At 41.1% G+C, this 13,002-nt stretch overlaps 1 protein-coding gene across 1 annotated transcript in view; it reads right to left on the bottom strand.

The window, feature by feature from the left end:
• The window catches only part of LOC126637702 (transcription initiation factor TFIID subunit 4-like), a 141,671-nt gene that overhangs the window by 58,303 nt on the left and 70,366 nt on the right, over positions 1–13,002 (bottom strand). Inside the window, 1 exon segment of the mRNA XM_050311096.1 lies at positions 10,822–10,878. Within this exon segment, the coding sequence (XP_050167053.1) occupies positions 10,822–10,878 (57 nt within the window).

Genomic DNA, 13,002 nt, shown 5'->3' with positions numbered 1-13,002 from the left:
TTACTACTACTTTTAAGGAAATCAGTGGATTTTCAAGCACCTTACCATGTGAACACTAAGAGAAATCTTCAGGATCTACATGGTGTTATTTGTATTTCAAGAATATAAATGTCTGTTCTGAATATAAACAGATCTACAACTTGTGAAGGGAAGGGACCCAGTCCTTCATGGCTGTGCAGAGTCAACAAACCCATGAACTGTAACTGCATCACAATTTGCTTTGCTTCAACCCTACCAGATACTGAGATAGCAGTAACACCTCAGTGTACAGACACTCATCAGCACAAATATATACAACACACCTTCCCATTCCAGAAAATCAGATATCTCTGACCATTTCCATGGAAAATCAGAAGTCAGCCACCAATTCAGCAACAATTTCTAACGCTGAATGAAAACAAAACTCCTACAAATCATTACTCAACTGCCTAACAACATTAAAAATGCACTAATACCTTTCAAGTGTTTACATTTTAGAGATAATTACATCTACCTTTAATAAACACATACTCGAGGGAAAAACAATCATCCAGTCCTACACTGTGAATGGCAATAATACGTTTTATTTATTTAAAAGATTACCATTACTGAAAGGCAACTACTTTTTCAAGGTATGTTGAGCACCTCATTATTCAACTGAGAGGCTGTAACTACTCTTTCACAGGCTGACACAGAATTTTCTAATGACATGACTAAACTAAAAATAGGAAATAGATGCTAACACACCTTTCATGACCTCTGCATGTTACTGACTTGCCACCTGGCTTGTAGTTTAGAGAAGAGTATGCACAGGACCTGGTTACAGTCAGAAATGTTGAGTATTTAGTAAATCAAAGCAGACGCTTTTTACCCTATTGTTAATGGCATTAAATACTCCTTAAAAACTCTGCCACAATAAAGCACCTGAAAATGACAACAAAGTCCATGTTCACGTTACTCCACAAAACATCCACACAAGCCTAAGTACATAAACATTAATTGCCACATCCCAGCACAGGCAGGAGATGCTGACAAGCCTTGTAGGAAAATTTTAGCATACTTTTACAGAGCAGATTTACAGAATCAGATTCTTTGCTTCTGATTTCACAATCTGCTAAATAAAATATTCTTCATGAGATTTGTGAAAATTAAAGTCCTGTGTATCTTTAATAAATTACTTGGAGATACACAAAAGTATCCCGTGCATATACTTCAACTCTCTCAAATATGGGCTGGCAAGGAAGTTTTAAATGACTCCTTTAAAAATTTTACTGCTACATTCCAACTTCAGGTTTAACTGTGCTCCCATGAACTCTTTCATCTCCCACTAACAGGCTAGAAACAGATCCCAGATTCTACGAAAAGCAGCGTGTTTTACAAAATGTACACATTTCAAACAAGGTCCTGCCACTGTGAGATGACAGGACGTGGAAACACCCTCCCAGATTCCAGCCAGGAAGGGGCTGTGGGAGGTGTTTGTGAGTGGGTCTCTCACAAAGGACACGAGGCAGGGCTGTGGGAGGTGTTTGTGCGTGGGTCTCTCACAAAGGACACGAGGCCGGGCTGTGGGAGGTATTTGTGAGTGGGTCTCTGACAAAGGACACGAGGCAGGGCTGTGGGAGGTGTTTGTGCGTGGGTCTCTCACAAAGGACACGAGGCAGGGCTGTGGGAGGTGTTTGTGAGTGGGTCTCTCACAAAGGACACGAGGCAGGGCTGTGGGAGCTGTGTGTGCGTGGGTCTCTCACAAAGGACACGGGCTCTGCGCTGTGAGCTCCGCGCTGTGAGCAGCGATGGCTGCGGGCGCAGCAGGGCGGGCAGGGAACGCGGCGTTCTGTGGGTGCCTCCCCCCGGTCCCGCATGTGCCGGAGCGCCCGGAGGAGCTGGGGGCAGATGAAAGCTGGCAGCTGTGCGCTGCCTCGGGCGCCCGGGGCTGCCAAACAGGGCTTACAAACATGTTGGCTCAGCGGCAGAACTAAAGCCCTCATTCAGGTTTATTTTGGAGTAAGAAAGCGACGCGCGCGGAGGGGATGGGGGAGAACTTGCCCTGCGGGCTGAAGCCTAAGAACACCTTGACCTCTCCTTGCAAGCTGCTCCGGAGCAGAGCGGGCTCGACTAAGGGACCAAAACATCTAAATAATAATTAAGATTGTTGTCCAAGCAACCTCCTCGGTTTCTGACAAGCGGACACAGCTGACATTTGCTGCCCTCTACTTATTAAATAGGCAATCATATTCTAAAGTCTAAAGTGCTGTTATTTTGCCAGATTAGCAGGGAAATAAATCTGTTGCAGTGTTCACATAAAACAGTTATGTGATTTTTCCACATTCGTAGCTTGCTCCAAACGAAAATATTTTTTTTTTCCTTTTTTCCCCCTGACAATGACAGGGTGACAAATGGTGTTTAACAAGGCTGTTTCTACCTGAGGAAGACCCATATTTAGGCAGAATACCACTGAGACAAAATGAGAACTGGAAATTCAGTCTTGACATCTTCCTTGCACAAATTGATCTAATATATATATCTCTCTCTATAAGTGTACATATTTATACGATTAGATAAATAAATTAAAAAAATGTTTTGGAAAAGGAAGTACTATTGCATTCATTCTTTGCTGCCTTTCCTGCAACCTCTGGGTGCAACTGTCCGTACTCAGGACAGGCAAAATTAAATCACCCTTATCACAAATCTCACACCACAAAGATGGCAGAGAACATTTCCCTTATCTCTCCACCAAGTTGGTTATCCAGGCATCCAAAAGGGATTAGAAAAAGGAGGCTGCCACTTCTACAGACATGGAAGGGAAACTGCAGGAGATCTGAAGGTCTGAAAGTTCCACTGTTACTTTATTGTTACCATCTCCAAAAAATTTATTTTACATGAGCAAGCTCCTGATGGAGCATTTTGGTGAAATTCAGAAAAGTGAAATCACCTTCAGATTCACAAATTCTTCACAAAAAGCTTTTACCATTCTAAACCCAAGTTCTGGACATTCACATTTCAGTAGTCCTGATGCTTCATAGTGAGAGCTTACTTGTTACAACAACCTTGTATTAGCCAGGACTCCATGAGCGTCCATGTGCTCTGGAAGACAATGGAAACAACAGGGATGTTGTTTCTCCTTCCCTGCCACTTTTTTTCCTTTTTTAAAAAATGAAATCCATTAGGTAGAGCAGAATTTGTAACAGGTATTGCTCTTTTGGAACTATTCAAACACAACCCAAATGTATTTCACATCAGAATTAAACTCTAATTTGAAAATGAGTCTTGAGTCTTCCTCACTAATTTTACTTGAAAATTAGACTACACAGTTACTTAAGATTTTGTTGGGAAATGTGAGAAAACAAGAATCACAAAGGAAAAGTCAACTTTTACAAGTGTATACAACTCTTTGTTGCTTCATGCCCCAAACTCTCAGAGCACCACATAGGAACCTTTTGGTAGCAAGGTAAGGCAATCGCTGTGTTCGATTTGCATGCATAGCTGCTGAAGTCTCAAACAGCAGATTGCAGCAGGACAAATACATTTGTCATACAAAATCTAAGGAAATTACACTGCTGCTGAGGCAATTTGAAGGCTGACACCTTTCACATACTGACTCAGTGAGACATCAGCTAAACGAGGAACAACGCTTGACCAGACAGCTTTGCTTTCTTGTTCCTGTCTCTTGTTCCTGTCATACTCACAGAATCCTGGAATGGTTTGTGTTGAAAGGGAACTTAAAGACTATCTCGTTCCACCCCTGCCATGGGCAGGGACACCTTCCACCAGCCCAGGTTGCTCCAAGCCCCGTCCAACCTGGCCTTGGACACTTCCAGGGATGGGGCAGCCACAGCTTCTCTGGGCAACCTGTGCCAGGGCCTGCCCACCCTCACAGAGAACAATTTGTTCCTAATATCTAATCTAAACCCACCCTCTGTCAGTGTGAATCCATTCCCCCTGTCCTGTCACTCCAGGCCCTTGTCAATAGTCTCTCCATCTGTCCTGCAGGCTCCCCTCAGGCACTGCAAGGCCACAACTGGGTCAGCCCAGAGCCTTCTCTCCTCCAGGCTGAACAATCCCAGACTGACCTGGCCTGTTTTGTTTCACACAAGCCCCCTCTCCAAACTGTGCAACCTCATTTTTCCTGCTTACAAACACCTCCCCTACACAGACTCACAGATGTGACAGGGGCCTCTGTGAGGTTCACAACACCTCGATGCAAATACTAACGATCCTTCTCACAGTGCATTCACAGCCGTCTAAACAACATTCTAAGAATTCCTTTTCTAGACAGCAAGCATAAAAAAACATTCAAGGAGTCTCCTTACTTTATATTATAAAGATGTATCAACTGTAAAAGGAGTTTTTTACTTAAGGAAGGCCGTGGATTTGGCTCATCTATCAGTAAAACAGCATTTCCCTTTCACAGTGCTAAACCCAACAGTTCCAGTCAGTCACGAAAAATAAGCATTCGTGTTAACTAAGCAAGAGCTGGGCAGTATGTGTATGCTGAAATAATGCATCACCATGGAATGCCACCAACTTGATTTTGTAGAAGGAAATTATTATGTTGGACAAGATTGGATTTCATTTAGATTTCTGGCAGACTAATGAGGTAAGCCTGGGTCAGGTTTGGGTTACACAAAAGACCAAAAAAACCCCAGCCCTTGACTTAGATCTAATTAATACACATTTTACCTAAGCAGGAATAAACCAATTTGACTTAGCTAGAAGATGCTATGGCCATTCCATTGACCCCCTGGCATTTTTCTGTCAATTATCCAGTTTCTGACTCTCTGTACAGCAAGGGGAACACCACACTTCATCTTCAGCCAGACAACTTCTGCTCTAAGCTCAGGAAAACAGGTTGGAATTGTCATCAGCTCCAATTTTACAGTGAGATATGCAAGAAGTTCTGCTGAATACTAACACTACTATTGACCAAAGTTCTTCAGGACTTGCAGAATCCATGGCAGGGCAGAACCTTATCCTTGGAAATGCAGGAAACCTTCAAGACCTACACACCCCTCTCCTGTCTTTCCAGTAAGTTTTATAATCAACTTCAGTCCCCAGAATTTGTGACTGTTACTATAATACACCTGTACATCTAAAGTAATATCTACTGAAAAGGAAAAAAACACAGCTAACATGAGCAGAAAGCTTGAGGATGCAGCAGCATTTTCAGGAGAGTATTTTGACTGATAACAGACAGGCCCACTCCTCTCTGAGGTGTTTATACTAACTAAGTTTAATACTAATATTTAGGGTCATTGCAACAACTTTATAATTTCAGAAAAACCTTGTGCTCTACAGCCAAATCCAGGGCAGTGGTGCATGGGCTTGAACAGGACCAGAACGGACTAAGGGTTTTTCTGGGTACAAACAACAGACCTGTGGTCCAGGCAGGGTGTAAACAAAGTGACCCTGTTGCCAAACTGTCTACATGTATTGACAAAAATGCTTGCATTCCTCCTGTGTCCCAGCTGCAGCACTGTAACCTGATGCAGAAAACTATTCATGAAATAACTCCCTTCTGAGGAATCACTGTTGCCTAAACATTGCATCATCATTACTTCAGGTATCACATTCCCAGCTTTTCCTTCTTTCCACCAACTGACCCTCAGATGGGTTAGAGAGCTAAGTGGAAATTCAATTTAAATTTATTTCTGCCCAGGTGCTCCATTTCTCAGTGGACTGTTCTATAAGAAACCTTTTAAAGATAAGATTGTTGCTTTTGAATCAATATTTTTATGTCAGGCACGATAAAATAGAGAACTCAGATTTGTCATCGTGAGGCTCTGCACTACTAGCACAATTTTTAAGGCCTTTGGTTTTGCTAAAAAGGTGAAAACAAATGAACTTGCAAAAAAAAAAAACCAAATCCTTTTCTTTTGCTTTTCGTTTTCAGTAATTATGAAAACAGGAAAACTGCAGTAAACAAACATTTAAATATTTTAAAAGAAGCCACTTCTACTAAGTTGATAAATAAATATTTAGTGTGGTGACAAGAAATTCTTTAGAGTAAAATTGTTTTCATATTGTTACCACCAAGTATACGATGCTGGAGTTTCAGTAATTCTGCCTCAACAAGTTATGCTTTTCTGAGGGATTTAAAATCTCCAAGGCAAGGTCAGAGCACGGAAGATCCACATCATGCGATGTACATCCTTCATTCTTTTTAAGAGAAGGATCCTATAGCTTCTTATAGAAGCCATCTGCTAACAGTCCACACGTTTTCCTGCATATAACTCAGAAAAGGATATAATCTGAAGCCTAAACCTCAGCCTGTTGTTCCAGAGGGCACTGCAGCCACTGGGGATGGCAGCACCGAGCACTGTGGTTACCACAATGCTGGGAGGATGGAAAAAACCTGTCCCTGCTCAGCTCCTGCAAGAACTGAGCACTCCCAAGGCTCCTGGCCAGTGTGACACTCCCAACAGCCACCCCCCAATTCACATCCCTGGGAAAGGACCTTGTCCAGCCCCAGGAAGATGGGCTACCCCTGCTGACAAGGGTATGCAAAGGGCTGTCTCCTCCCTTCCCCAAAATCCTAAGGCTTCCATAGCAGGTATATCAACAGGTCTGAGGTTTCCCTTGCATGGTTAAGGAGCCCTCAGAGAGCAGATCCAACTGAGTGTTATCTCAGCTGATCTAGTCCTGGAAACATGCCCAGACATTTATGGTGTCTGGTTTAAGTTTGTATTATTATGCAATATTCTCGGTCGGTGATGACACGAAGATTTTAACCAAGTTAATCTTTCAGGATCAAGCTCAGCTGCTTGACTTTAAATTAAAACATTTTTAGCCAACAGACTCTTAATATGTAGAAAAATATCCCTGACAGAAAGGATGTTTAGGACCTTACCCTCCCTGCCTTTCCTTTAAACCATTTGTATTATTAATAACTAGGTGTTGACTCAGTTTTTCCTAATCTTGATCTATTCCTGCTATCAGTCATATGGCCTGTTTTATGTTCTATTTAATGAAGCCTTTTAATGGAAATTAGAGAACTCATAATTTCTTTTAACTTACAATTGTGACTTGCCTCACTTCCAGACTACATAAATCAGTGCATTTCCTAAAACTTGACTTTAAAAGCCTTAATCACTGCTCACAAATGATGCTATTTCTCACATTAAGCTGTACAAGTCAAACACCTCAGAATTTGTTACAAAGAGATGCCACAAGCACCAGCTGAAGAGCAGCACCTCTCCCTGAAATGGTCTCAGTGGAAAACCCTTTTCCCTAGTTTATTAAATAGGTTTACCATTAAAACAATCATATGCTGTCCACTGACAAAAGGCTGCACCAATTCAAAAGTCTGAAAGTAAAGGGAGGGTTCTGAGCCATAACCACCCCCCCAGGCACATTCTCTTGCTTTCACTCAAGTCCATTTGAAACAGGTTAATACTAAAGCAAAGTAAGTCACTCAAGCTGGAATCAGGGTGGGTTTGCACTGGCTTAACTAAAAATGCCAGGGGATGAATGAAACCTCACTGTTATCTGGTGCCTGCAATAAAACCATATGTAATGGGCCTTCTGTTTGTTTGGGTAAGTATTTAAATGCAGTTTAAACTTGATTTATGCCAACTTGGTTTAGATAATATGCAGAGTGGTTTGAAGACTGGTTGATAAATGGAGCAAGATGGAGATACAGAAAAAAAACCCCAACAATCTTTACCTTACAGATTAATTTTAAAATGTGTTCAAAAGATCCCACTAATAAGCAAGAAGGGAATTTCTTACTGGTAGATGTTCTGTGAAGGAAATAAAACTAAGGTGGTTTTTTTTTTCTTTTTAAATTAGGAAGAAAATCAGAGCGTTACTGAATGAAGACTCCAAAATATCCATAAAGGAGAATGTTTTGGAACAAATACCCTTTGCTAGTCTTCTTTCTTTCCTCTTCATCCTATTATCCTTGTTTAGGTGCCTTTGTTTTGCATTCAAAGACAATATTTTCTAGAGTTCTTTCAATGTTTTGAGAAGTTTGTTCCTAAAAGATTTAAAAGACTTCCTTATAAGACTTTAAATTACTTCTTTGGGTATTTCACTTTCTCCCTCTGATTTTTGTCAGTAGTGCCACTGTTTAAACTGATGAAAGTCTGACACATTATCCACTTTCAGAACATACTAACAAAATCATCAGCTGTTTTGCTGGGATGAAAAAACAAACTCTCTGACAATTATATCATTAAACAAGTAACACAGGTGAGAAGTGCTGCAGGTTTCTTGGATGCTTTTTAAAACACGACCTAAAAGTCACTTTACCATTGACCAGAAGAATATCTGAGCAACAAACGTCTTCAGGCAACCCTCGAGACACAGAAATCATGGAAACACAGCTTCAAATCCAGCTTATTATCAAAGCTGACAGTACTATGTTCATCAGCTTCTACAAAACCTGGAAGAAACCCAATTTCTCTCAGAGTTATGGGTCATATGCACATTTAAGAGTAGCCCAGCTGGCAGTGAAGTTTCGAAATTTTCACATTTTTGTAGGCGTTGATTCAAAGCTTGTAATTTCAAATGACAAAGCCATGCCAAAGACAGTTTTTCTAATCAACCTTTTATACTGTAAAATGGGTTATATTTTATTTTGGCAGTGCCAATATCGTTTGAGACACCAGCATAAATCCAGTATCCAATGCAGAAAACAATATGAACAATAATAAACCAAAATCTTGCCAGTACCACACCCCACTCCCCTTTGCAAAAGAAAATATTTTTACTAAATAAATTTTAATATTTCAAGGGAAAGTCTCTAAACCAGTTGAAGAAAGAGCTTCAGAAACCTGATTACTAAAAACAGAGACATGCTTGTATTTCTTATGGTTTCAAACATGTAGAATGAAATTCAACTTCAGAGAGAGGCACAGTGCCAGCAAATTATACACTTTTATTAGAAGGGTGGGAAGGAAGGCAGGGCTGGTGCACAAAAGAACAGGGTGCAGCACTCAAAGGGAAAACCCAGTACTCCTCCTGCATTGACTCAAATCCCAGAATCCAAGAATATGCTGGGCTGGATGGGACCCACAAGGATCATCCAGTCCAACCCCTGGCCCTGCACAGCCCCATCCCCAAGAGTCACCCCCTGTGCCCCAGAGCATCATCCAAACCCTCCTGCAGCTCTGGCAGCCTTGGGGCTGTGCCCACTGCCCTGGGGAGCCTGTTCAGTGCCAACCACCCTCTGGGGGAAGAACCTTTCCCTGAGATCCACCCTGAGCCTGCCCTAACACAGCTCCAGCCATTCCCTGGGGGCTGTCCCTGGTCCCCCCAGAGCAGAGCTCAGTCCTGCCCCTCCTCTGCCCCTGCCCAGGCAGTTGGAACTGCAAATGTTATCGTTCCCAGGAACAGCACTGCTTGAAAATCCCACACCGGTGCGATCCAGGCATTTTCAGTCAGGTTACCACCAAACTCTTCGCTGCCTGTTTCCTGCCAGCCCTGCTCTCACTCTCGGAGTGTTCCCCACGCTGCTGTTCTGCCAGCACAGCCTCGCTCCCTCTAGTGGGAGATGAGCGGCTCCGATTCCCGTCCAGGGCACGAGTGCTGCAGCTACACCACCCGCACTGCCCAGAGTGCACATCTTTTTCTGAAGAGAACCTCCAGTGCGCTCTGACCACTGGAAAGGTGGGGCTTGGACCCTGTTGTTCGCTTTTACTTCCTCAAGTTTCCAGTGGCCAAAAAAGAATTGCCGTGAAAGCAAATTCTGTGGCAGCAATGCATGTAATTCCAGCCCACTTGCACTTCCAGCAGCTTTGGTTCTCAGCTCAGCAGCAAGTTTTGCCTGCCATTAATTATCTGATTCTTCCTTTGCATACACCAGTTACATACAAAGCCCAGGTAGTATTAAAATCCCGTCTCTTTTCCTGCCAAATAACTTGATTACTCTATTTCATTTCAATACTTGCTTGACAAATCCAGCTCTGGAAACACTAAGGCCTGGTCTAATGTTTACAAGAATTCACTTCAGCAAATCTTACTACACAATCACACGATGAAATGAAGAAATAAAACTCAGCCATGAATCTGGATTTTTTTTAGTGCTTTATATATAAAATCTGTATAGCTAACGGGACTGTAGAACACTGCCAAGGGGGAAACACAACAGGAAGAACAGGTCAATACAAAACTTGCATTTTTCTGTATATATTAGCCTCTAATATAATTATTACCTGTTAATGTATATATCCAAGGAAGTTGGCTAAAAAAAACCAGCATCAGTTTGCTGAAGTTACTTTCAACTGATAGATATTTTAGCCTTTCTAACTGATTAAAGTTACAACCCAATCCTAAAGCATGAGATGCCTTAAGCAAAGGACAGTCACTCCAATTTAAAGCAAATTAAGGTACTCAGTAGTTCACAAACTGTTATTCTAAGAGCAACACATCACAACTTGATCTGAAATTATTTGATAATTTTTAGATTATTGTAATATAGACAGATGAGTAAATATTCCACGGCAGAGGAACTGACTGGCAATTACCTTATTTGAAAGAACATTACCAGAACAAAATTGTTAAGTAGCACATTTCTAAGAAAGTGACATTTTACAAAAAAGACAAAGGCACATATTTTCCACCAAAATCTAGAGCTGCTGTCATCAACAACCCAACAAAAGCTACAGCTACCTAAAATGGAAATGAAAATGTAATGTATGGAAATATTCTCTTATAAAATCTCCTTAGGCTTCACATGTATTAATGTATTAGTTTGCAAACATTAAGATCAAAGGCAAAGCAACAAATACATCCTAAAAAGTTTTTAGTCAGATTTTTATTAACGATATACAAGTAGCAAGGCATAAAAAATTAATATGTTCAAGCCTTGAAATGTCAAGTGTAATGATCTCTAGCTCTGCTTACCTCCTTTGCTTTTTGTTTCAGTCTAGCTTGCTCTGGGTCTTCTTGCCTTGAGCGACTCTACATGTTTAAAAAAAAAATGGGGAAAAAAGGTTAACAGATGGTTTAAGAACCCCTCATCTGTTGCAGTAAGTTAAAAAATAGCAAAGAAATAGGAACAGGATACAAAGTCTCAAACATGGGACACTTAAATTGATAGAAAAGCAATTTTGAACCCATAAACCTCATCCAAAAGGCTGGTAAATGTTCAGTTGTAAATAAGATCTACCCCAGATTTAAATTTAAATTTAAAATAAACCAACCCAAAGCCCTCCCAAAACCCCATGTTTTTGTCAATGCTAAAGTTTCCATACAGGTTTAGATTTCAATTATCCCATACAAACAAATTCGAGCATCCAAGAGTGGAAGTGACACCATTTCCACTATCCGACCTTTTTTATTTAAGTCCTTACAGTCACTTATTTTAAAACTTACTGTTTGCAACTCAACTTTTCAATAGAGAACGTGGAGAAAACAGCTGTAAAGTCACCCTCCCAAAAGGTAAATGTTCATAATAAAGGTGCTACTACCCCTCTGAGCTCACTGGGAGTGCAGCCCAGGAACACACACACACCTTAAACCCATTCAGGCACTACTGATATTAATGTTGGCACTTCCAAAACTGGATAAATGTTGCTCAATGGTAGCCTCTGTATTTTCCTTCAAAACCAGGAACAGCAACTCTAAAAGCCCATTCAGAATAATTGTTTAATTGCAAAAACAACCCAGAGCAGTGCATTTCTTTAGATACAGACTGTTTTACAAGCAGATGTTAAAACTATTCAATCCTTACTTGTGCTCACTGAGCATTCGAAATGATGGCATTCAAAACTCAAGAGGCAGATAATACAGGCATTATACTTTTATAATTGCCTGATAGGTCAGCGTTCAGCAAAGGCTGCAGAAAAAGTTGCAAGAAGCTGCAACAGAACTTGTGACATCCACGGAAAACTGTTCCTGATACCTGAGAGATGCAGGAGTTTTATTTCAGTACTTCTTCGAGATTTAAGGTGATACCATTGACACAACTCCTAAAGGAATAAGAATATCTATGCCCTCTCCTATCTGTTTTCCTCTGATTATTGCTGTGCTGAAGACAGACATGAAACCTGGAAGAATATGAGTCTGCAAGCTTACATATGCTCAGATTTTTTCCCAGTGTTTGAATTTCTCATACCATATTCTGCTCAGAATTTAAAAAAACATTAAGAAAACCAAAGGGAAATCAGTCGAAGAGCCTACCCTTAAAAAAGTCACATAGTATTCTTGATATACCTGGAGAGTGCCCTGGCTATGATCTGGCAGACAGGGCAACAATGACACCGAATTCTCTATCCTTTTTCCTGTTAGTTTTTGTTGGTTTGTGTTGTTTTGGTTTGTGTTTTTTAGCTGGGATTGTTTTTTCTCAGCTAATGTAGCACACATATAAAACACAGTGATGATAAAGAATGGTCAAATTAAACAATAATGAGGTTTTTAGACGATGTGCTTAACACTCTCCCACTGTGCACACCAGCTCCACCTTCCAACACCACCTACACCAACCAACACCTTCCAAAATCAGCACCTTTTGTGCCTGTTGCCACAACAGGTTGTTTGACAGGGGAGTGTCTGCAGTAAAGCAAGGACAAATTAAAACCTGAGAGAGCCAATGACCAAGTCAGACTCTCGTGCTGTAGTTGTGCCAACCAAGAAACTCCTCCTTAACACAGACTGAGATTCCTTCTAATGCTGTGGCCAAATAAAAATGTAAATAATCTGACCTAGCTGATGTTCAAGGGACAAAAAGGTATTTCATGACATGTGTGGATGTGCCAGAGAGCTGGGGCTCTATTCAGCACAGCAATTACTAAAAACTTGATTAGGTTAAAAACCAAACGAACCAACCCCCACTGGGTGAGAGTTGCTTTTCCAGTAGATGGGCTCAGGTAGGTATTTATGAACTGAGCTGAACTAGTCCTTGCTCTGTGGTTCTGCCCTGACAGTTCAATCACTGTGAGCCTCAGTTTCTCCAGTAGGATGTGTGGAAAAAGCACATTTAGCCCTTTCATGGGTTTTGATGATAAATTTATAACTGTACAATGAACTTCTATTGCCTTCTGAGTCTCAGAGTGAAGGCAGTACAGAAACACAAAGTGTTTTACA

This window comes from Myiozetetes cayanensis, unplaced genomic scaffold (assembly GCF_022539395.1).
Source record: "Myiozetetes cayanensis isolate MyiCay16 unplaced genomic scaffold, myiCay2020 scf16, whole genome shotgun sequence".
NCBI classification, from domain to species: Eukaryota; Metazoa; Chordata; class Aves; order Passeriformes; family Tyrannidae; genus Myiozetetes; species Myiozetetes cayanensis.
Note: the sequence above shows the minus strand (reverse complement) of the source record. Positions and strands in the feature narration are given on the sequence as shown.